The sequence below is a fragment of the Pollachius pollachius genome (assembly GCF_949987615.1).
Source record: "Pollachius pollachius genome assembly, chromosome: 1".
Lineage (NCBI taxonomy): Eukaryota > Metazoa > Chordata > Actinopteri > Gadiformes > Gadidae > Pollachius > Pollachius pollachius.
In genome coordinates this window covers 33366779-33392091 of record NC_136934.1, presented here as the reverse complement: position 1 = coordinate 33392091, position 25313 = coordinate 33366779, and the positions used below count along the sequence as shown (strand labels likewise).

Here is a 25313-nt window from a genome sequence, read left to right as displayed (position 1 = left end):
AAGGGCATTTGTGTCGTGACGCTGCGTGGTTATAACAAGGCCCTTATGGAAATACGAACGAAATGCGCCTTTTAACCTCCAGTAAATGTCAGCGCACAATCTTGCATCAATCTTACAGAACAAATAAATTGGAAAAAAAAACACAGAGACCCTGGCAGCCCTACTCTGAGAGGACGGGGGTCTGATCACCACGTCAGCCCGGGTGAGGGGTATCGTCTGAAATGAGCCGCGGGACACCCAAGCTGTCCCCTAATAAGATCAGCAAGGGGGTCAGATGCAGCATCAAACAACGCTGAGCTGTCACTTTTGCTCTGGTCTGATGCCAAAACACACTGTCCCCCCCCCCCCCCCCCAAACCCTGGCTCCTCTCATTTCCCACGGCTCCACTCTCTCCTGTGGAACGAGCTGGTGCTCAGGACGTCTCCATCCATTGGGCGGACAGCTGGGCCACGCCTTTTACTCATGTTTCAGCCAATCAGCATCCACGCCCACATTTGTCAGTGTGTCAATGTGTGGACTTGTGTGTAGGCGTGAGTGTGTGCATGGGAGTGTGTGTGTGTGTGCGTGTGAGTGTCTGTGTGTGTGTGTGTGTGTGTGTGTGTGTGTGTGTTTGTAAGTGTTTGTTTGTGTGTGTGTGTGTGTGTGTGTGTGCGTGTGTGCGTGTGTGTGTGTGTGTGTGTTTGTCTGTGTGTGTGTGTGTGTGTGTGTGTGTGTGTGTGTGTGTGTGTGTGTGTGTGTGTGTGTGTGTGTGTGTATGTGTGTGTGTGTGTGTTATGCATTGTAGACATGACAACACCACTCGATCATTAAAGATCCTCCCCTTGGTCTCATGGTCTAAATAATTCTGTGGCTGTAAGGGGCGTAAGAAGCATTTAAGAACCTGAGAGTGGGACCACTTAGTTACTTGTAGTGTGCAACCTCAAACCTCGATGCATAGAGGAATGGGGGAGCTAAGCCGGTTGGGTCAGAAAGGGCCCAGTACACTATTCAGGTATGCACACCCCATGGCAGAAAGGAGCACATTGCTCTCTATCATATCATAAATAGATTCCCAAAGCTGCATACAAATGACTTACTCTGCCTCCTTTTCTATATTGGCACAGGCGGAGGTAGTATAGCTATTTAATTTAAATTCTAATTACACAGATTATATGGAATTGAACATTTCCATTGGTTCACCTCTTCATATATGGGCTCAATGTGTTACAATGGAGGACTGGCCCTCAAGGTGTGTTACGTAATGCAAGCAATGTCCCAATATAATCAGAGTCAAGAAAACCCTTCATTCGCCTTGTGTAAGCAGCCGCAATCTCAGAGAAACGTGCAAAGCACTGTTTACCTTTGTTCTGTATTTGCAAAGTAAACATTTGAAACTTAATCATATTCAAATATAATGTACTATTCTGAATGCTGTGAACTACAACTGTGAACATTGTTACATTACATTTTCCATCCATTAGTAATAATTTATTCTGCAGTACATTTTGTGTGGGTTTACATTATCTGTGTGCCTTATTATTCATTTGAAATCAGGACTACAAAATGTTTGCATTGCAAAACAGTTCTGTTTGTGTTTACGCTGTAATTACATTCATCACGGTCCCTTTGGGATTGTACTAAGGCTTGTGTGAAAACGTGTAATTGTCTTGTTTTACGGTATTGTGGAAGAGCATGTTATTTATATCACAAGCTCTTGCATCCTATCTACCTGAATAGGCATGAAACAGTTGTTTTTAAGCCACCACATTACCTTTCAACTGTTTAAGCATTTTACAGCTTTTTTTATTTCAATGTTTCCACCTGTATTGTGTCAAGGGTAGTTATTATAAACAAATGTACATATTATTTTATTCATATCTTTATATCATCTTACTAACGTGTGTGGCTGAATGGTTCCAAATGCCAATCACCAAAGTTGAAGTTTTTAATAATGATTGAATGATGGCTGTTTGATTCCATAGGACTTTGGGAAACAGGCTGCGGTTTTCTGAGGAGAACATAAAACATTTGAGGACTTTAAACCAAGACTCATCTATCTTGGTATAAAGATCTTTCTTCTGGGAAATACTGAGAAAAGCTAAGATTTCATTAACGAGAGAAAGAGTCAACACTGTTGAGGGGGCTTCATTTACAGGGATTGTCAGTAACTTGTTCCTGCGTTGATTCATTCAAAAGGTTCCTCCGTGAAGTTGAAGCAATTACAAATCCAGCAGCAAGCCATCTTTTTAAATGTATCCCATTTCCAGACAGATGAATAAGATGTCTTACACAGTCTTACTGCGTACTTCATTTAAACAGAGTCTCTCTTTGAGACACCTGAGGAGCAGGAGAGAGGCGCCAGCGCCATGTGTGCTGAGAAGAAACGGTTCTGCTACGACTCTTTTGATGATCTTGTCTAGGTAGGTGGCGGTCTCGTGTGGTGCTTCAACGTTTACTGATTTTAAATTAAATTCATTATTATTAGCCAAGATGAAATAACAGTTTACTCCACAGAAACCAACCCAGAGCTGAGCAAGAATCAACTTGACACGCTGGACCTGTGTATTGAGAGATGCAGGTGGGTCTGCCTTCCATTGAAAATCCTTTCGAAAATAAGACAGAAGACCTTATCAACACAAGGATTTTGACTGGAACATCTGCATTATATTATGTCCCATTGCATTATGGTGTCGGATAAAAAGCAACAGACTTAAACGTACATAAAGAATGAGCACTATAGTGCAGCACTTGATAAGCGCCTGTGGTATCCAGTGAAGAGCATTGATGTTACCTTGACTTTGCAGTGCTCCAGCACATCTATTCCCCACTGTAATAATGACGAGACCGCAGTAAACCCAGGCCAGGCCACAGACCACGTGACCACCCGACGCCCGCAAACCTCCAGCCAGGTTTTAAAAGAATGAATCTCCTTATGTTAGTGGGTTTCTTCAAATGTTAAACCTCTGGCATTCTCAACTCAAGTGTTGTGGAGTTGTTGTTGTTTTTGTTGTTGTCATCTCCAGACATTGTAGGGTTTGAAAGCTTCTTCTGAAGGCATGTGAGGAGCGGGAGCTGTGTTCTGCCTTCCCTCTGGCGGTGTTAAGGGTTAAACAGCACTTCTAATACCAGCTACACCACAACTGACATCCAGCCAATATCATGTATTACATTTGTCTATAATTTGTTAGAAATTTCATTAAATGTATTAAATTGAAGGTTGCTTATTGACATAAGTCAGTCCTCCATCGTCTCTAAGAAACGTAGTTACATGGGACATGTTAATGTTCCGGCATGTTTGATGTGTAAGGGATCTATATGTGTGTGTGTGTGTGTGTGTGTGTGTGTGTGTGTGTGTGTGTGTGTGTGTACAGGTGTAGGTGTGTCTGATCCTGTTTGTGCGCACATGTGTGTCTGTGAGTCTGTGTGCGTGCATAGACTTGAATAGAATAGAATAGAAATGCGTTTGTGTGTAAGTGTAGGTGTGTGCTATTCCTGTGTACGCACAAATGTGTTTCTTTGTGTGTGTGTGTGTGTGTGTGTGTGTGTGTGTGTGTGTGTGTGTGTGTGTGTGTTTGTGTGTGAGTGTGAGGGCTAAATGTGAGTGCGTGTGTGTCGGTGTGTGTGCGTCTTATCCTCGGTCAAGATCAGTGGATGGTGTGATTCTGCATGGGTAAAAGAAATTCAGATCAATGTGTCAGCCGTCTCACATGTCAGCCTCTAGAACAATGGTTGTGATGGCTGACAAGCTCAGATCTGGGAGAACGGGGCTTTCACTTTATTTTACTTCACATCAGTTTCAACCTATCATGTTGCTTGAGGTGAGGATCTGTTACTACATCATTGGCCAACAGAAACATGTCCGGCAGTGGTTTTCTGTAAAGAACGTCTGCAAAGGTTTTAGATCGACACTTTGTAAACTGACAACTGTAGAAATACCCTTAAAATACCCATCTGAAAACTTCCTCCACTCGCACAAATTAGTTTTCTTTGGTAGAAACGCAACAGGAAGCGAGGCGTCAGTGCAGATGATGGTTTCATGCTCAGGCTCTGAGATGGCTACACCAAGAAGACCTGCTATAGCAGCAGGACGGCAAGATCTGAGATAAGTGAGCCAGGAGGAGAGTGGTGGAGGAGGGAGATAGGAAAGACAAGGGACAGCTATTGAATATATATTGAAGACAGCCGGAATGACAGAGAGACAGGGAGGGAGGGAGAGAGAGAGACAGAGAGACAGAGAGACAGAGAGAGAGAGAGAGACAGAGAGACAGAGAGACAGACAGAGACAGACTGAGAGAGAGAGAGAGAGAGAGAGAGAGAGAGAGGGAGAGAGACAGAGAGACAGAGAGACAGACAGAGACAGACTGAGAGAGAGAGTGAAAATTGTAACGAAGCGATGGTGCTGTGTTATCCTCTTATTGGATTATTAGGTGTACGGAAAATAAACTATTAAAAGCTGAGCTGCAGCGCAATATGAAAACCACTGTTGAGGAAGAGAAAAACAGCTAACATATCAGATTAGATTAGATTAACCGGATCCCCGCGGGGAAATTACATAATTTCTCCGACCCAAATATAATTCCTCTTGGAGAGTAGATGTAAGCGGATAAAGACTAGCTAATTTGAATAGACAGCAAGAAATAAACGGCTTAACTTTGTGTTTAATAAACTGAAAGTAAAGTAACTGTTCATTCATGGAAATCTATGTTTTAAATATAAACTACACACACACAGTACCACGTGATTAGGCGCAGACGGAGGCTTATCTGACGTGTGACTACAGGGCTGTGGCTTCTGACAGTTTGTGATGGTTGTGTGTGTGTGTGTGTGTGTGTGTGTGTGTGTGTGTGTGTGTGAGTTTAGTGGGGGTTAGTAAGAGAGTTTAAGTGAGAGTGAGAGTGAGCATGAGAGTGAGAGGGAGAGTTAGAGTGAGTGTGTGCGTCTATGTGTGTACACTTGACTTCTTGAAGAAGCTGTGGGTCACAGCCAGGGGTAACCTTATACACTTCTCCCTTCTCTTGATTCCTACACTCTGTTGCCCACACAGACACACATTTGAAGCACACACACACACACACACACACACACACACACACACACACAAACACCTTGATGCTTACACATCCTATTGAGCTGCACGTCTTTCCCCCCTTTTGGTTGTGAGAGGGTAAGAAGGGAGGGAGGAGGGAGGAGAGATTAGGGAAGAGGGAGGAGGGAGGAGGGAGGCAGGGAGGAAGGAATGAGAGAGGGGGGAGGGAGGGAGGAGGAGTCGGTTGGTTGGTAACCATATTAACCATTGCTTGAATGACGGGATGGAAAAGAGGGAGAGGAAAAAAGAAAAGAGACAGCAAGAGACAGAGGAGGAGTGAAAACAGAGGAATTGGCATGCAGCGTGAACAGCGCCTTGCTGTTTTTGCTTGTGGAATAATGATTAGCTCCTCAGTACCCTGGTCACATAGGCTTCACTACCAATGAGGGGGGGTGGGGGGGTGAGGGCCCAGGGATATATACAGGGAGAAAGAGATGCACAGAGGGAGAAACAAGGTTGAACAAAAGAGGAAGGGATGGAGAGAGGGAGAGAGAGAGGGAAGATGGAGGACAAAACAGAGGAGTTCAGGTTGACATGAGTGGAGGACTGCAGTGAGCACACATACACACACACACGGACGCATGCATTCACGCACGCACCCCCACACGCACACAAACCTTACCCTTCACTCGTCGAGACCAGGCACTTTCACACGCAAGGAACGCAACAGGAGCAAACATGGGTACATTTGTAGGGTGAACAGAAAATGTGCGCATACACACACACACACACGCACAACCATGTGAAATGCATGTGTGCAGACTACTTTGTCAAAGTCACGGTAGGTATAGCCACCTCAGCAACGAGAGACACAGGCGGTGTCGCATGGGGAAAGAGAGGAACGAGACAGAACAGGCAGCGATGGAAACTGATTACAAGAGGGAAAAAAGAGAATGATGTAAGGACAGGGGGGGCAAGAATGAGAGAGAGAGAGAGAGAGAGAGAGACGGAGGGGGACAGAGAGAGAGAGAGAGAGAGAGAGAGAGAGAGAAAGAGAGAGAGAGAGAGAGAGAGAGAGAGAGGGAGAGAGAGAGCGAGCAATAAATAGGTTATCACAAGGCATGCAGAATGATAAATGTATACCATTACCTATGTAGGTCAATCATACATTAATAATCATGAAATATGATAATAGAGCGAGGTAGTCAGTTATAGCCCACCAGGTTAGTTTGCATAACTGAATTCAAACACAAAGAATTACATTAGGGCTTTGGCATAATCGTTAAACTGGCTTTACCCTCTCAAACCTTGGATGTACTTTTATCTGTAGGATTATACATTTAATAGTAGTATCGCCTGTGCTACTGCAGAGGTCCATTGAGGTCGACCCGGAACGTTTTGTAACGGTATCGCCAATAGATGATGCTGGGTCTCTTGAAAGAAGTAACCCTGTGTTAAAATAGGGCCTGGGGGATCTCTGTATGGCATAGGGGACTCAAACAACAACAGGGTGCAGCGCTCGGACAGCCCGGTGTGGGGGTTACTTCACTGTATACCTTGGTCTCCACCATAACCACCATAAGGAGATGTGCAAGCCAAAACATTTGAATGTGTGCTCCACCTGCATGAAATACTGCCATGTCAGCGCCTTTATTTACCGCTGAATATGCAGGTTTCCTAGCAGGGGTCAAAGGGTGACTTTAGAGTGTTTTGCAATAGAAAATAGGACAACAAATCAAATGGGTGTTCAAAAGGGAAGGCCATTCAACATATGTTCGTTACTCCAAAGAAACAAAGGAAATGCGTAAAAGTAATTTGGGCCTAAGCTCAAAGACGTGGTACTCTTCCAGGTTTACCAACTAAACACCCAATGAATAATTCAACAGCGGTTGTACGGGCGAACAATGGATCAAATATTATAATACGTTGTCGGAATTCCCTAATTTATTCACGCGGGCGCGTGCGCGTGTGTGTGTACTTGTATATATTAACCTGTAGATTCTTTTTTACATTTAATCAGAAAGTGTTGCATAGCGGCCTACAAAAACGCAAATATACAAAGCAATCAAACGTCTGAATCAGAGCCTGTTGCGAAGCGGAACAACTCCCCGATCACAGCGGTGGTTCAGGTAAGCCTGGTAATACCATTGAGGAGGGTGAGATTTTTTGAGGTCACATTCACACCTGGCTGGCTAATGCGTCTGTTTCCATGCACATTTGCACCCGCCTCCACCTTTGTTCACACCTTTCCACCTGTGGCGGGATTATACCTTTGGCGCGTGGAATCCCAATCATTTCCGGCTGCGGCTTTAGACAGCCCGAACAAGCATGACCCAAATCCAGCTCGTTGTGTGCAAGACTGACACTTGGCATACTGAAATATAACGGGAACTAAAGAGAGCTGACTGTAAACACGGTTCTATTTGGCAGGAAGGCATTACTATGCTATTATTGTGATTATCGTGATATAGGCTATATTGGACGCAGACAAACTCGCTACGCTTGGTTAGTGCTGGGGGGGGGGGGGTAATTTATATCCCCGACTGTAGGAAGTGACAAGAGCAGTATAAATCCATTGGATGCCTATATCAGTAATGAAAAGATGGAGGATAACACTCTCCCAGCTGAGCAACATCAGTCGATCGCGTGCTCTGGTTGCCTCTAAAAAAAAAGACAAAATAAAGCACTTGAGGACCCATACGTTCATAAAACTATACCGCAAAATGAGTTCCCTGGGGCCGCATGAGACCGCATGCCTCAGCGTCCGGGCTATCATTACCGATCTGTCTGTGCGTGTCTGTTTGTGCATGAGTTTCCCTGTGCATGCGAGTGTGTTTGTGCGTAATATATGGTGTAACCGTAGAAGCAACACATTGAATAAAGAGTTAAACTGGGATATCGGCTTTGGGGTTTCTAAGAAGGGGGGCTGAGGGAGAACACATCTATTTATTGACGGTTTTGCTTGTTGACTCTCACTCAGAAAAGCAATGACGAGCCGCAGCAGCAGAATCCCTGGCCCCTCTCTACCTCGTCTCTCCGTGTGCTCCTCGCTCAGCTGAAATGCTGCAATTTCCCCATTTCACTTCCCCTGCGCAATCATCAGCTTTTCTCCCACCATGACATGAAAACAAACTAAGATGGAGTGCTTGTGTAGAGTGTGATTCCTGCATCCCCTCCCCCCTGTCAGCAATCAGTGGTGGGAGACAGCCATAAACCGCAGAAAACCCATAATAGGCTACTGCAGCGTTGGTTAAGAAAATAAAATAATAAACTTGGATCACATGACACCTCTCTCCCATTCCAACGCTAACAGGATCATTATTTGTGGTAACTAGAGCGATAGGGAGATCATTTCAGAACACTACTTGCCAGTGCATAATGTCCCACTTGAGCTCAATCACCATAAATCCCAGTGCTTCTGTTATTACCACATGTGAATACAACACAAAACCAATCGAAGGCGCGGTGTCCAATAAATTACAGCGACATTAGTGTTAATCCAAACACCTCCACTAACTCACTCCCGCTACTCTCGTTTGTTCTAAACCGTCCTTAAAGAGAGAGCGATGGGAGTAGAGCAAAATGGACCATTCTGAGGGAACTTTGAGCTCTGCCATATGACCCATCCATCCGTCCCATCATAAAGGCCCAATGTTGTGTGTATCAAAAAATAAACCTTTATCAATTTACAGCATGACCTATAATAAAAACCCTTTTGATTGAGGATAGGGGGCAGTGGCCCCAATGTACCCCTTTAAGAATGACGGACACCGACAGACGTGGAAGCTGAAGCGTTTTATTGTTAAGAAAGCAGTTGAGATTTGAGAGGCCAACTCCAGCCCTGATATAACAGGTTGTAAATACGAGTCGAAACTATATAAAACAAAATGTCAACTTTACAATCTACCTTTCAATCAGTCTGAAAACAGGACATTTCAAAGATATATTTCTGATCATTCTCTTTTCATTTGAAGCCCCCCCGACCGAATCCTCCCGAGCGTGGCCGCCTCCGCCCTGAGGATGACGTAGTTCACAGGATTTATCACCCACCACCGCACACACACACACACACACACACACAGACCTCTCACACAGCCACTCGGAACATGACGTCCCATCAACATGGGCCGCAGACGGTGTCGTCATCATCCTCCTCCTCCTCCTCCTCCTCCATCTCCATCACCACCTCTCACACCACCGTCTCCTCCACGATGAACTCGATGGTGTGCTGCTGGCTGGGCGAGGCCCCGGTGTGCACCATGATCTCCCCGCCGTCCATGGCCAGGTGGTGGGGCAGGGCGATGGTCTGGCCGCCGCCCAGCACCGATGACGGCAGGATCACCATCTGGGACGAGCCGTCCATGGCCGCCAGCTGCTCCGACGAGATCATGACCGTCTCCGTGCCGCCGCCGCCTTCCTCCTGCAGCACGTAGAAGGTCTGCACGCCGCCGCCGCCCACCTCGCCCTCCAGCGCGCCCGCCAGGGACGTGAGCACCTCCGCCCCCTCCAGCACCTGGGCCACCGCCGCCGCGTCCGCCGCCGAGCCCGCCCCCTCGTGGGGCAGGTCGCCGTGGAGACGCACGTGCTTGTCCAGGTTGGAGCGCGAGCGGAAGGCGGCGGGGCAGTGGGCGCAGGCGTAGGGCTTCTCGCCGCTGTGCGTGCGCGCGTGCTCCGTGAGGCGCGCCGCCACGCTGAAGCTCTTGCCGCACACCCAGCAGCAGAAGGGCCGCAGGCCGCTGTGGATGCGCTCGTGGTCCTGCAGGTGGGGCAGCTGGCGGAAGCGCTTGCCACACGTGGCGCACTGAGGGGGAGAGAGAGAGGGGGAGGGGTTGCGAAAAAAACTGAGTGAGATGCGCAGAGAGTGTGACACACACACGCACGCACGCACACACGCACGACAATGAAGGATAAGATAAGGCTTCAAAACAACAACAACAACAGGGCGAGAGTCTCAGGATTAATGTTCAGGTTAACCCCCTTTCCTGTACCGCAAATATGATCACAGGCCCCGCTTCCTCCTTTTATGCAGAGGCTGCAATTTTCGGCTCAGCACAGAGTAAAGTAAAACAGCACAAAGACACGCGTATGCACACAGAGTAAAGAAACCACCCCGAGCAGAGAGGGGGCGGGCGAGGGGGGGGGGGCGGATATCAGCCATGAAAGAGGAACCAAAGTGGGAGCACGCATGCAGGCGCAGGGGGACACCAGGAACAGGTGAAACCAGAGGAGGGGGAGGAGAAGAGCAGGTCTCGACAGAGGACTCACTTCCCACAGACTGCTGGAGCAGCCTGAGCGAGGGCGCACGGCGAGCGGAGGTCCACTCCACGGATAAAACGATGCGCGCGCGGAAGAGCTAATATTGTAATAATATCTCCTGCTTTGTCGCTGCGGTCGATTCCCGGTGGAGTGGAGCGCGCTGAATGCTAAGCGCCGCTGAGTGAGTCGTTGGCTGGTGTTTAACTTTAAAATGAACATGCTGGTATTCTGAGAGTCTCGTTAAACAACTTTATGTGCTCGGCAAATACAAGGTCAGCGCCGGGGCTGGGGGTGTTTGCATTGGGAATCTGAATTCATTGAGATTCATCTCTGACTGCTGCATATGATGTTTGAGGTGCGAGCTCACCTCGAGGTTCTGGAGTAAGTAATAGGCCGGGCTCAAGATGAGCCACAGAGATTAAACCGACTGATATATATACTGCCGTGCTCCTCCAGGAGCAGGGGAGGGGATGGGGGAGGCACCGCAGCATACGAAAAACAGGGATAAGAATTAAATAATACAAATTAAATAAATAATAAAGAGGAGGGAGTCCAGGAATAGCCACTGTTACATAGGGGAGTTGACAAGCCCTAACTCAGGGGCTGTCATTAATCACAGGTACACGGGGGGGGGACACACCCGAAGACCCTCCCCTGCACATACAGACTGAAACCCCGGAGCCCCTGTGCATTGGCACGCTGGCTGCACCCTGCAGGGTGTGCTGGGAAAGTTTCTCTGCATCACGAGAGGCCTTTTCACCAAGGCTTTTGTTACTGTTTATTATTATGGTGGTGTTGTTGTTGTAGGAACGGTGCATTTGACCATTCCACCTTCCTCTGTCATGGATCAGACATGCACACGCACATCGACACACACACACACGTGCAGACACACTTCGACGCACACCCAGCCACCTACCCATCCACCGACCAACCCTATCACCCACCCACCCACCGACCGACCCCCACACCCACCTCGAAGGGCCTCTCGTCCGTGTGAGTGCGCATATGCACGTTGAAGGTGGAGGTGTAGGCAAACTCCTTGAGGCAGATGTCGCAGCGGAAGCGCGGCCGATGGCGGGAGCGGCTGAGCGTGCCCTGGATGTGGGCCAGCACGTGCTCCTCCAGCGCCGCGTTGGACGCGAAGCGGCGCCGGCAGCCCAACACGGGGCACTTGAGCGGGGTCTGCCCCGTGTGGGACAGGCGGTGCAGGTCCAGGCCCTCCTGGGTCATGCAGCGGTGGCCGCACAGGTCGCACTCCATCTGGAGAGAGGTGGTGTTGGTGTGGGGGGGGTTAGGGGGTTAATGAAAAGGTAAACAATTAAACAGTGTGCCCTTTTAAAAGCACAAAGCTTTTTTTCATATTTGTTTAAATTCTCATTACATTCCGACAGCAACAATAAATCACAAAAGAAATATAATAATAAAAGAATATGTAATAATCGTGGGATTCGTGGACATTTTTCAGTTGGATACTTTCAAAATATAGCGTACTCTCGTTTCTCCAAATTGCCGACCCTATCTTCAACTCAACTGTGTAAACCAGATCTATACAAGTCATAAAATCAGAATGTAATCCGTTTCCATGGCATTTGTCTTGGTATACTGCTTCAAGGCAGAACTACAGAATCAACAATCATTACAAATGGATTTGGTATAATAACCCCATTGAGCCATTTAGGCAAAAACAACAATTACAACAACTAAATACTTTAAGCCCTGCCAGCTTGCTTCATCTTTTCTGCCGTTTCAAGCGGCCGCCTTCCTCACAGATTCAGTTAAACAGCCCGAGAATTTCCATTAACAAAGGAAAGGAAAGAACACACATTACAAAACAATAGCTGGAGGGGCAGGGTAGCGTTGCGGCAACGATGATCGACAAACAGCTCAAAAAAGGTGCTGGGTAGATTCCCAGGTATATTATTTGATGCCCCCTGCTCATGACTGAAAAGCCTCACTGCCACAAGTTGAACATAAAATAATCTAAACTGAGGCAGCGTGGTAGAAGTGAGTGTCTTGTCCTGACCTGTCCAGTGCAGCGACCCCTTCCCTGGCCCCGGCCCCGCCCCACGTTCTTGTCCTCCTCGCTGGTGGGACAGCGCTGCAGGTGGATGTCCAGCACCGACTGGTTGACGAACTGGGCCGAGCAGTGAATGCACGTCACCGGCTCCTTGTCTGGGGGGGGGGGGGAAGAGAAGGGGAACAACGGAAGGGTGAGAGTCCTCTCTGGCCAGGGGGCAGGGCGGTGCGTCGGCCAGAGGTGCTGGACTCCTCACTGTGGGCTCCTTGGTACGATGCTCGGTGAACGCAGCCTTACCTGTGGCCAGCTCAGAGCCAACCCCTGCCTGGCCCTTAACGAAGCGTGCATGAGTCCACTGTCCCTTTAGATCAAAGCGTCTGCTGAATGCCTAAATGGCAGCAGCCACAGTAGAAGTTGTAGTCCCGGGCTGCTCTAAAGAGGCTATGTTGCCCGGGGGCAGTCCCAGGGCCATCACAGTGCAGTCACTGATGGGACATATAGGTCAGGACATAAATACAAGCCGGAAACACGCATCTCACTACTCACCCCACGGCAACACAACTTTACAAATAAAAGTTGATAGCGCATCACTAGATAAGGGTTTAACGGAGGGGATATTAACGCCGTCGGATGTCAGCTCCATTGGAACCAAGTAATCGCTTTTTAAAAAGGCAATTGGGGAAGAGAGTCTTTGCCCCGCAAGACCCTCTGGTAAGTCCATTCATATTCGAGCCAGCATCTTACAGTTAGCCGGCCATCTGTGCCGTCTACTCCGGCAGGGCTGATGCATCGCGTCCCCCCGTCCCCCGCGCCTTGGACCCTCCATTTAGCCCCTTTAATATGGACAGTCCCGAATAATGGCCCAGGGTTGATCAATGGATCAATAACCAAATCCTCTCTCCCCCTCTCTCAAAGGAGCCCCCTTGACCCCATGGCACAGGCCAACTCTTCAGGCAAGGCTAATGAGGTTGGTGTGACTACCCCCCCTCCCTCCTACCAGCTGATCAAGATCAAACGTCCACATGTTCACACCCAATTCATTTACCTCCGCCCTCTACGCCCGTTCCACAGGGGACCAGAATCAATGGGAATTCATTGACCTCATGCGTCTCAGGAACGAGGGAAGGGGCAACATGTAGATTGAGTGTTTGGGAATAAACTGCAACTGGTTTAGGGGGCCCACCCCGGGCAAGATATAAGGCAGGGGCCCACCCAGAGCATTTATTGGTGTCTCAGCAACGATCGATAGCAATTTCCTCCGGAGTCAAACTGATGGCAATGTCATATCTAATAGCTTTGAACGAGAGCTAGGGCTCGGGTGGTTGGGTCTGAAGTCCGGACAGACGCAGAGACACAAGCAGGAGACGAAGAAGAAAGACTGTGACAAATAATGGTTACAAAATAAAACTGGAAATGCTGGTGGTAGCATGCCTTTCAGCCGATTGCATTACGTAAAATACAAATCTGCCATGGATTGTGTCGGGGGCCAACTTCAGGGCCCGGGGGCAAAGGGTTAACGCTCTTGGGCGTAGAACACTGACCTTGGTGAGAGAGGGCGTGCAGGTCAAGCTCCCTCCTGCGCTTGAAGGCCTCGCCGCACACTGTGCACGGGAAGGGGTGGCTGCTGTGGAGCAGTCTGCACACACACACACATTTAAACAATTTATTTAAGTCGACATAAAAGGCAATTGATACAGGGACAAAAAAAGTTAAAGTGCAGTATAGTACATTGTCAGAATCATGTGGCATGTGTCTTCATCTCTCACACACACACACACACACACACACACACACACACACACACACACACACACACACACACACACACACACACACACACACACACACACACACACACACACACACACACACACACACACACGGAGTGGTCGTGTTGTAGTAATAGGCACTCGGTACTTTATTTGCCGCTTTAATTTATTTACCTGTAGGCGAATAAAGGCAAGAGAGGCAACGAGAGGGAGAAAATACACTCAGAGAGCATATTAATCATCACACCCGTGCACGGAGCGATTGACTAATCGCACCGCTACGTGAAATCCCCCTCCCCACACAAACACACCTCAACGGCACATAATCTTGAATAAAGAGGGAAATGACCACATTTAAGCTGTAAGCCTCCCGACTGGATGACATTAGCAGCAGGGATTAGCAGCACCTATGCAGTGAGCCCTGCTAGAGGTTACATGGCGCAGGGGGGAACCTAACAGTGGGAGAATAACGGGGGCCGTGGCTGGCGGAGAGTCAAGAGAGGGCGGACATGAAAGTGACTATATTTGTCCATTGCGTAACGTTCCAGGCTAGCCGTGGGGCCACGCGCAGCACGGGCTTCCGCAGCACGGGCTGCCGCAGCCCTGCACTTTGCACCCCAGACAACGCACAGTGTCAGTGTGGCGCAACCTCCAGCCAGCGGAGAGGACACCTGCATTATTGAGAATACATTAATACCCAATAAGTTATTCATGGAACAGTGTCACCTGTAATGGATAAGCAGAGTATTTAAAGGAGGTGAACGCGAGGAATTCTCGGGGCGTACGGAGTGCATGTTAACCCAGCTCTCTAGTTACAGTTAGGGCCCGTACCGCATTCAGGGGGAGCGCACTGTGTTGGCTCGGCCACGTTCGGTCGACGATGCGAAAGTCAATATTTTAGGCGCCGACTGACCCCGAGGAAGCCTGGGGGATTTAAAGTCCCTTCAAGGTCGCTCCATCTGCGGAGCAAAGTGCCGGGTAATGAGGGTCCACATCCACACACACCGCCACTGCACCCCCCCCCATACCGGCTCTCCTCGACCGCCACTGCTTGGGTGAGGGTTCAAGGGTAAAGCACTGCTGGCTCTGCCTGCGCGCCTTCGTTCCGGCTCCCCGGTCAACCACAAGCCGCTCAAACCACTCTCACCACCCCCATCTTTCTACGCAGTCTCTCCTTCTACACCCTCACAAACACACACACACATACCTTTGGCTTACCGGGCACTTATCATCAACCCTCATCTTAATTCACCGTGCCCGCCTGTCTGACAGTCAATCATGGGCGGGCGGTGCCGAGAGATGCCTGGGCATGTGTTTACTACGCGGCTTAAAGGCCTTGCTCGGTGGGCCGGCGCGGCTCAGCTGCCGGCGGCCGCGGCGCCACGGGGGGGCTTTATCTAAACCCTGTCTTGGGTGAGGCTCGCAGCAGTAATTCGAGTTTATTTACACCTGTAAACAGTAGCAGAATTATTGGACATGCCTCAGCTCCTAAGAGAGGGAGATGCGCGATGGGGGGCGCGGCGCAAACGGGTGTGTTATGGTTGACTGAATTTACTGCGTCTCAAACGACCCTCACATCCATCAGCGGGGGTCAAATAGGCCTGGGGAGGGAGGGGAGAGTGTATTGGGGGTGTGGTTACATGTGATGCTTCAGCTGGTCCTCCGTGTTGAAGCGCGCCGTGCAGTGAGGACAGGGGAACACGTGGGCCGTGCCGTCGTCCTCCAGGCCGCAGATCTACACAGACACACACACACACACACACACACACACACACACACAGTTTGCATAAACAATCTGACAATGTCATCCAACGAGATCCATTGCAACCTCATGTAAATTCTGTCCATTGGTTTCCTTCTATTCTTCGAAGTCTGTTTAATGTGTGGAGTCTACATCCCACCCAGGCTCTGTAGCCAGGCAGGAGAACACTTAATGTACACTTCTCATTTCAGCCATTGCTACAGTGTTTCTACACAAAAACGTCCAGTGGGGGATTCAGACCCCCCTATAATCCTGAGTCTTTCAGAGCAAATTAGCTGACCTAGAGACGTATATTAATATACTTTGACGTTTGATTATATTTGATAGGTCTGTAGAGGACAGTCAATAAACGTTTTTCTAGACCCTGTCACACAGATCACTTTAACGGTGGGGCAATAATAAAAACATAACAACATTTTAAAACACTGCCTATTGGACGGCACTGGAAGCCAATCAGAACCACATTCATGTGGTCTATTTCTGCATCTTACCGGCTTGCGTCCGCGCTTGCGCCGCGGCTGGTTGGCCGAGTGCGTGGCCTGGTGCCTCTTCAGGGTGCACACCTGGGAGAACTTCTTGCCGCACTCGTCGCAGATGTAGGGCTTGTTGCCGGTGTGGCACATGCTGTGGCGCAGCAGGCTCTGGGAGTTGGTGAAGCACTTGGAGCACACCTGCACACGGGCACCACCAGTCATCATGATTAAGGTCTTTTGTTAGTGCATTCATGATAAAAATGACCCTTTTCAAGCATCTACGGTAATGGGCCCGGGAGCCCCTGAACGAAAGAGGATGCATCAGGCAGACAGAAAGGATGAAAGAAAAACCTGAGAATATAATGAGAGTGGGGTTTTGGCAATTCCAGAGTTGCACCTTGGCTGTAATACCTAACCTACTTCAAAGGCTCATCTCAAGAGTTGCGTGTCACTTGCAGCACACACATGTCAGGGAAATCAAAGGAAATCACATCCTGGAGAGCGGCGGCCGGAGACAGATTGTTCCCATCCTTGAAGGTAGGGCAAGGTGACCTGACATCATGTATCACAACGGTTACCGCAGGGATGGCACACACGTATTTCATTAGGATTTCACAGAAATTCCTCCTCAGGTTTCATGAGATCGTTTAAAAGCACAATAGCGTGCCTTGGATAAAAACCTCTGCTAAATAACTGAACCAAGTTCAGACCGGGTCAATCAACCATTCAGACCGGGTTTTAACAATGAGCCACAGTCTTCAATGCACCCCGTTCCAGGGCTGCAGAGCCCCATTGCTCCCGCCCCTCCCCCGGGAGCCCGCAGAGCCTTACCTTGCATGTGAACAGCTTCTCCCCCGTGTGGCTGAAGACGTGCGTGCGCAGGAAGACCCGGCGCGTGAAGGTCTTCCCGCAGTAGGGACACACGTGGGGCAGCGGGGTGCGGGCCCAGTCCTGCAGCAGCTTGGCGGGGGGGGGCTGGTTGGCAGCCTCCGGATCCGGCGGCTCCACCTTGATGGCCCCCGTCCCCACCCCCTTCATCGCTGGAGGAGGTGGGAGGAGGGGACAGTGTTAATCCAAGATGACAAGCCTCCACTGTGAAGTGTGTGAGTGGGCTTGAGGCTAGGACTTTGGACATCCAGCCGGAAGCTTCTGGGCTTTTCATACGTGTTTTGCTGTTGCTGTGGTATTTTCTAATGTTGTTGTATGTTGTATTGTTAATGTGGGGTGTCGTATTGTCGTTGTCGAAGAGGGTTCTTTTTTCTGATGTAACTGCAGCATGTACCAGAGTCTGACACACATGTCCCCCTAATGCAGTTGGCCCCACGTACCTTTAAGTGGAGGATTCTTGCTGAGGATTCTGATGGCGGGCCGGCCTCTCTTTGGCCTGGGGGACTCAGGATCGGTGGTGATGGCAGGAGAGTAAGGCCTCTTCTGACCCTGTGGGTTCTCCACCCCCTCCTCCATCTCAATCTCCTCCCCCTCCACGGTGACGTGGCCGCCATCCTCCACCACCACAACCTCCACTCCGTCCCCGGCCTCTGGCACCATCACCTGCTGGACGCGGTGCTGCCGACGGTGGTACAGGAACTGGGTGGTGTTCATGAACTCCTGGCCGCACTCGACACAGAGGTGGAGGGCGTCCTTCAGGCCGTGCTTCTCTTTGCGGTGGGCCGACAGCCCCCCGACGTTCCTGAAGTTGCCGCCGCACAGGGTGCACATGAAGGCCTCGGGCTGGGTGAAGCCCCCGCTGGCGCTGGGGGAAGAGGAGGAAGGCGCCGGGACGGACACCTTCGGCGCCTGCTCCTCCTCAGCGTCGCCGTTCCCTTTTGGCACGTGGGCCGCGGCGTTCTGCGGGACCTCTCCCTTCTCCTCTCCCTTCTGCCGGTGCTGCTTGCGGTGGTAGAGGAAGAGGGTGGTGTTGAGGAAGCACTCCCCGCAGACGGAGCAGCGGTGTAGGGCCTCCTCCAGGCCGTGCTGGCTCTTGCGATGGGCCACCAGCTCCGACACCAGGCCGAAGCTGGAGCCACAGTCCACGCAGAGGAACACGGCCTCCGGCTTGGGCTTCTTGTTGGCTCCTCTCCTCCGGGAGGGAGAGTCGTCTTGAGTCGAAGAGGCCGCGGCTTGGTTACCGAGGACGGCCTCCTGCTGCGTCTCCTCGTCCTCCCCTTGTGCCTCCGCAGCCTCCTCCTCAGACGCCCCAGCCCCTTCTGGTTCTGGTTCTGGCTCGGCCTGGGGTGGGGCTTGGACGCCAGGCTGATGACATAGTTCGTCCCTGCGGTGCTCTTGCCACTGCTCGAGGGTTTTGAACAGTTCATTGCAGTCGCCACACTGGTAGAGTATTCTGGGCTGGTTGGACTGTGGGGAAGGGACGTCGCCCAAGGCGTCCTGCTCTGTCCCATCTTTGGTCTCCCACACGGGAGCTTCTTCTTCTGCTGCTGCTGCTGCTGCTGCTGCTGCTTCTTCTTCTTCTTCTTCTTTGGAAGTGATGTGTTGCGTCGTCTCAGGGGCCAACAGATGCCCTACAACCTGTTGCTGCACAGGCAGCGAAAGATAAGACAAGATAAGAAAAACAAGGACATGGAGGACTACTTGCAATGATCGGCTATGTAATTCTGCTCAGGCTCACGGATGCTAAATATTTGGCACCTAGTAACACTTCCCTCTTGATCAAACAGGCGCTTCATAATTGGTTCGGGTCAATTTAACCTGGAGCGGCATGTTTTCCCTGCCAGAAGAGGGATGAGCAGTCAGTGTTGGAGGGGCAGCAAGGTCAATGAGCTCAGCCCGCTTTGGAGCCAGGTTTGATTTGAGTCACATTAGATAAGACCCCAGCTTTACAGATAAATATCACAGGCCTATCAGGGGTCAAAGGGTAAGGCTGCGGGGTTCCACAATTGCCCCCCCCCCCCACCCCCTCTCTACTTCCCCGACGGCCAACCATCCATTTGGATGATAAAAACAGAAGGCTACTCAAGGTCGAGGTTAAAGATGTGTGTCTTCCCATAGTGCATCCAGGGGAATTTGTCGTCTCACATAATAATTAAGTGGCTTTGTTCACTTTAATCTTGCAGGAGATTTATGGACCAAACCATCAAGCAGAGATTTTTTTTTTTAAGCGAATGATAGACAAAACTCTTAATATTGCATCAAATGTTGTTGGATTATGTACACAAAAATAGCAAGCAACTAAATATAAATGCTTGCAAAAAAGCGGATGCCATTTTCCAACACAAATGATAAAAAAAATACATTAAAAGCACATTATGGGATCAAAGGTCCTAAAAACACCCAAAGGATCAAACCATCTATAATTTTCAGTGATAGCGATATCTTTTTCGCCTCAAACCCTATATGCAGAGTGAGAACCATCCATAATTGAGAACTTTGATGTTATAATTGTCTTCCATGGCAATCTTCCTCACTCCTGTCTAATCAGTATGCGTCAACATGATCCATGCTTTCCATATTCTACGAGATTATTGTAAGTTACTCTGGACAAAAAGCGTGGGCTAAATAAATGTAAAGGAGATGATTAGTTAGAGGGGCTGCACCGAATTATCGGCCACAGCTGAAAATAGCAGATGATTGTACGATTGCCTTGTAAAACAGTATAGTTTTCCTGCCATGAAGTGGCATTTATATGCCCAAACAACCACAATCTATCATAGAAAAACGGTTATATATAATTATATAATAGTTATCAATAGATGTATATATTTTTTTAATTAAAGAAAAAGAAATGTAAGCCAAAATAAGTTTTTCAATATCGGTTTTGGGCAGAAAATATTATCTTGCTGCATTGTAGTTACAGGGAAAGAAATCTCAGTTATGCCAGTCCTTCTGCCATATACTGTACATCACTTCTTGTCTTTCCAATATAATAATCAGCTAGACGAACACACTTAACACCACACTTAAGTGCGATAAGACCATTTGATCCTCTCCTAGGCCCCTTTCACACATCGTTCCCGGCAGGTTACTGGATAGACATTCACATGAGGAGCCAGGGGGCACAAGATTTGCGTCTTGCGCTCTTTCACACAAAGTAATGAAACACTTATGGAAGCCACTAAACTCACTGACTTAGAAGAGCTCCCACATTTTGGAGCCTGTCAAATTTCTAGCTATTCTTGAGAAAGGAGTTTGCAAACAAAATAAGCTGTATTGATATGTTATCAGATCAGCTGAAAAGCATTGGTGCGTTAAACAGTCGCAGATTCATACATCCTTAGCGGAGTCTTGTGATTGGTTTGCTTGCTCCACATGAATGCGTCTTTTGCAGAAGACATTAACCCTTAAGTTCCTCTACTGGCAATGATACTGCTTTCCTTCACAACACAGCCGTACAAGCAATGAACAGGAAATGTTACTAGGTCAAGAGCAGGCAGATTGCCATTTCAGATTTGCCTGAATATCGATCCTTGTTACCACTCACACAAGAGCCCGGGCCGGTAATCTTCCAGAAATGTGCAGGGTAAGACTGCTTGTGTGAAAGGGGCTGTAGTTATAAACACTGTGGCCTCTAAAAGACCAGTACTACCCACCAAGCACCACTGAAAAGGGCATTTACCATCTGCCTGAACTAATTAAACACCACTTATACGTAGGAAAAAAAAATCTGTTCATTGTATTAGTGGATGCTCACAGTGAATTATCTATAAAAGCTATGTGCCATATGTGAATTTTTCTTGCAATTTGATTAGAGCGTTTAGGCAGATAGATACTAGGGATGAGTCACTCAGATATGGAAGTATTCGGGAGAAAAGGAGGCAGGTTTGTTAGCATAACAGGTTGCACTTCTGATGAACTCCATTACTGATTCAGACCTACACCCTTGGGGCCTGAAAGGGCGTCCATAAGCTACACACGGACGTGTGTAGCTTAGACATAATTATCACTTAAGGTTCTTGATGTTGGGACCGGGATATTTATTCTGATTTGAAGAGGTCATCATTTCTAAAACACTCTTTACAAAGTAGGGCATAGCATATACAATACATTTTCCATTATAAGGAAGAATAATTAGGTGGATACAAAATCCATTAACTATAATTGCAGACCAAACAATGATTCCAAAAATAGGGGAAAAGGCACATTTTTAATGAGTTCTCTACATCCCTTAGACATAAACAGATGCTGTTGTTTAATAATGTCCCAGAAATGTTAACAGAAAGAATGGCAATCTGGGTAATAAAAAGCGTTGTTGTTTGTTATGTAATGTCAGTAGCGAGACAGCTAATGGCTTGATCAAGGGCCAGGAGGCCATAGGGCTATTAGAGGGTTTTTAATAGACAGCTTCTACGGCGAGTTCATCCATGAGAAGGCCAATAAGCGATCCATCAGGAGAATCAGGAGGTGGTGGCACTGACTGATTCACCCAGCCTAGATTCTCCTCCTGCTGGCAACGCGCGATGCAATCTGCCTGTCACGAGTGTCACCCTGCTTTATGGACTGGTGCTGAGGACAGTGCGGGCGGGGAGTATGGGTTCAGAATCCGACAGCTATGCCCCCACTGGTAAATGTCACTCAGCAGGGCCAATGACTGTTTTTAACCTCCGGGGCTCGGTGAAGCTGTCACGGGACGGATCGGGAACTCTAGCAGCCCCCGACCCGTCAAGCCTCAACTTAGCGTGTCAAACTAAATGGAGTCATAATATTAGGCCATTATGTGAGGTCCAGACATAATCGCGTCTGAGAATAAGCCTTTGGAGGAGACCTCATTATTGCATCTCAACGTGCTGAAGAAATGTGTGGCAGATGAGGACATTTCTTCCCAAAAAGTGACCTGGTCACAACGTTTTGAAATAATAAAATGCATGACCTCAAAGGGCTGACACGTGAGGTCACAGTGTCCAATATGTGATACAAATGAAAGTGAAAGTATTCAAACAAGCCGAGGACTTCCCCAAGCTTTCGCAGCCTGTTACCTGAGTTTGCTGGACAGCAATGGAGGCGATGCCAGACATGTCGGGGGCTGGCTCTGTGGCCTCTGCATTGCAGGTGAGCTGGTGCTTAAGCACCTCTTCCAATGTCTCAAACTCCTGGTAGCATGGGAAGCACATGTACACAGACGTAGCGCTCTCCATGGCTGCAAAGTGACATCAGGAAACAAATAAATTGATCAGTTAAGAAGCTTTAAATCAATAGTATCTTATAAATAAAATCCATTGGGAATTATATGTGAATGAGAGCATTATAGAAGGTGTGGAAAAAATAGAATGTTAAAAGGTGCCAATGCTGGGTGTTGATTTAGTCAAGGGCAAATAGGCAAGAAGAAGATTATACCTTTTAGTCTGTGGGGACACGAGCTGCAGTCACATCACATACACCTCTTTACTTGGTTTTATAGTCCTGTACATCACCAGGAGATAAAAATTGATGGGGAAAAAAATAATTAATGTGCGTCGTATTTTTGCGGTGCTTATACAACAGCAAATTTCATTTGAATAATGCATAGTTGTGAATATTGCCCTCTCCTGATGAGAACGTGCATCTACATGCATTATTGAGAGCAAAGCTTGGACACAAAGTGCTGTATTTTGCCAGTTGCCAAAATGACTCACCATGGGTCAGAACTAGGCTAATTGTTATTTTGACCATGCAGGTGTGTCTGCAAAATATGAGACCCAGCCAAGTTCGTCTTGCTGCCATTTCATGGGCAGAGCTCCAGCATAATGTTGATAGCTGCTGTAATTAGGCTCAATGGATAAACAGCCAAACTTATGTTGCCGTTTCCAGCAATGAGCCAAACACACCTGTAATATAACCTATACATTCTATACATTGCTACAATTCCTAAACATGAAACTGCTCTGTCCAAGTAGGCCTCTGTATGTATATATCATGGTTAATATGTATGGATGAGAAAGAAAGGATTATCCAGACAGAACACAGTTATATAACGTTTTGGATTGTTGTGTTCGGACAGTTGTTCAATTAACAGCCTTTTATGGTGACAGATTGGACAATATTTACTAAACGAATTAAACTGAAGTTTGTATTAGAAAACCAAACTATTTGAGAGACAGATCAGTATTTTGGAATATTATTAAATCAAATGTAGCTGTTAGATTAACCGTGCTCAGTAGAACATTAGAAGGGTTGTGGCATTTACATGGTGTAGAGAAAGATCAACATCACAAATCAGTGACTGCCTCATGCCGTGCATCTGGGGCGGCGTTCGGTTAGCATTAGCCACCTGCTTACAGGGCTGTGGGTTATTTTGTGTCTGCTGAAGAGATACAACCAGCACCTATACAAACATAATATACAATTATGTCTTGTTTCGCCACACCATGTGTTAACCGGGGTTCCAGACAACGCAATACACCCGAACGTCAATGGCAAGCTAATGCTAACAGCTAATCGGTCTGGACACTTCGCCGCTAGTCTAGAGTTAACGCGTAGCGTAGGCCATCATATTGGCAAGGTGGCTAACGCCTTGATAGCTTGGTAGCTAACCATCTACAATGTGTCTGTAATGTTCATAAATCGTTGTGATTGGACCACTGCCATATAACGAATGCTAGCAAGGACAACCAAGCCGTCCCTTCAACCAACGATGTTTACTTTTTTTCTCCCACCGAGGATAAGAAGTAGAAGAAGAAGCGGTGAAGGAGGGCGGTAAACGCTTCTTCGGTGGTATAATGGCGGCGACCAACTAAAAGTTAACGTTAGTTGTCTCCCCCCGTTGATTACCTCCATGCAGGGCTATATATTAAGCAATGTTTCGTGTCAACGCAATTATATGCTTACAATATGTGAAAATATTTTAGCATTACTTACCAAACTCAGATATTGTCCGTCGAGAAAATAGCACTATTGAGCACTATTGCGTTGGCTTCTGCATGATAACAAGCCTTCGTCTGATAGGCTACAAAGTCATTTGATACACCAATAGTATTCGACCTCACACAAGAGCCTTTGTAATGTAAAAGCGCGGTATTTTGACATTTTTGCACGGTCAAATATTTGTTTATAGGGTTGTTATTTCCACTGCATTTTGTGTAATTTCAAGTAATAATATAGAAACTTATTTCTATTGTGTTCTGAAGGATTCCCTACTCTGTAAAATTGTATCCACCAAATTGTGTACAATTCAATTCCAGGCATGGGTCTCTGACAGTAATTTACAAATCTTTAAAATAACTAAAAAGAGCAAATAATATTAAACAAATTCTGAATAAAGTGATAAGTTAAGGTGACCAGATTTCTGAAATAAAAATAAGAGACTATAAATATGTCTATAAATAAGGGACATCTGTAGTTTGGAGGTCCAAAGGATGTTTGGACCTCCAATGTTTGATGTTTTTGTTTTTTATATATATATAAAAAAAGGGGAAATGTTATTTTTTCCTTTTCTTATGATAAATGTGGTACTGTAATACAAAATTGGGAAATACTTGCATAATGGTTTACGATGATGTGTTTTAAGCTTTGGTAAACCAGCCAAAATAGCTTCTCAAATAGGGAATTGTTATTCATTGTATTGATAGCCTATTTCTTATGATCAGTCATACCTGCTTATGGTAAAAGCGGATAGACAGGCCCCTGTGTAGCGTGGTCGCATCACAGCCTATTAGATAGAAACGAGAATAAATACTAACCGTCTCAAACTTAATATTAATGATTAAGATAGAACCTATAGCCTTTTCAAAATATATGAATATTTTAAAATCATATTTTGTAAAAACAGACATTTCTGGGGACAGCTCCAGCTGGGGACCGGCCACCAGAAACAGTGACGTCTGGTCACCCTAGGTTAGTGTAACGGCTGTGTGGGTACAGGAGTACAGAATAAGCGTATTGGTGCTCCCTGCACAGCCAAATTAAGGGAGCTTTTACTAGTCCAGCTACACCACTCTCGAGCTCATTGGGGCGACTGGCCAATCATTGCGGTTAGGGAAATTGTTATGTTTGGGGGTTAAAGGTCCCTATTTAACCACCAGGTTTTTATGTGATTAGCCATTACAAGCCTGACTTACTGACATCATAAGCGGCAGTGTCCACCGAGATGTATGCTTGATTG

General features: G+C 47.6%; 1 protein-coding gene across 2 annotated transcripts; it reads right to left on the bottom strand.

Annotated features, from left to right (window-relative positions):
- Window positions 1-8804: 8804 nt before the first annotated feature.
- On the bottom strand, window positions 8805-24149 carry znf574 (zinc finger protein 574). 2 transcript variants are annotated; one of them, XM_079742602.1, is made up of 11 exons: window positions 24071-24149; window positions 22571-22636; window positions 22213-22373; window positions 17614-18817; window positions 17117-17325; window positions 16304-16483; window positions 15691-15785; window positions 13823-13917; window positions 12288-12436; window positions 11237-11524; window positions 8805-9806 (listed from the first exon to the last, which is right to left on the bottom strand). In XM_079742602.1, the coding sequence occupies exons 3-11, from the start codon at window positions 22369-22371 to the stop codon at window positions 9195-9197; spliced, it is 2991 nt and encodes a 996-aa protein (XP_079598728.1). In that variant the 5' UTR covers window positions 22372-22373; window positions 22571-22636; window positions 24071-24149; the 3' UTR covers window positions 8805-9194. The 2 variants fall into 2 exon arrangements, with proteins under 2 accessions (XP_079598728.1, XP_079598729.1); XM_079742603.1 differs by lacking the exon at window positions 24071-24149 and adding an exon at window positions 22849-23840.
- Between the last annotated feature and the right edge of the window lie 1164 nt (window positions 24150-25313).

Excerpts from the sequence above, each read along its gene's own strand:
- znf574 (XM_079742602.1), bottom strand. The coding sequence starts at position 22,371 with ATGGAGAGCGCTACGTCTGTGTACATGTGCTTCCCATGCTACCAGGAG. Across the intron at positions 13,918-15,690 it reads GACCAGCTGAAGCATCACAT|ACTGCTCCACAGCAGCCACC; the intron begins GTAACCACACCC and ends GTGTGTGTGCAG. Across the intron at positions 11,525-12,287 it reads GGGGTCGCTGCACTGGACAG|ATGGAGTGCGACCTGTGCGG; the intron begins GTCAGGACAAGA and ends ACCTCTCTCCAG.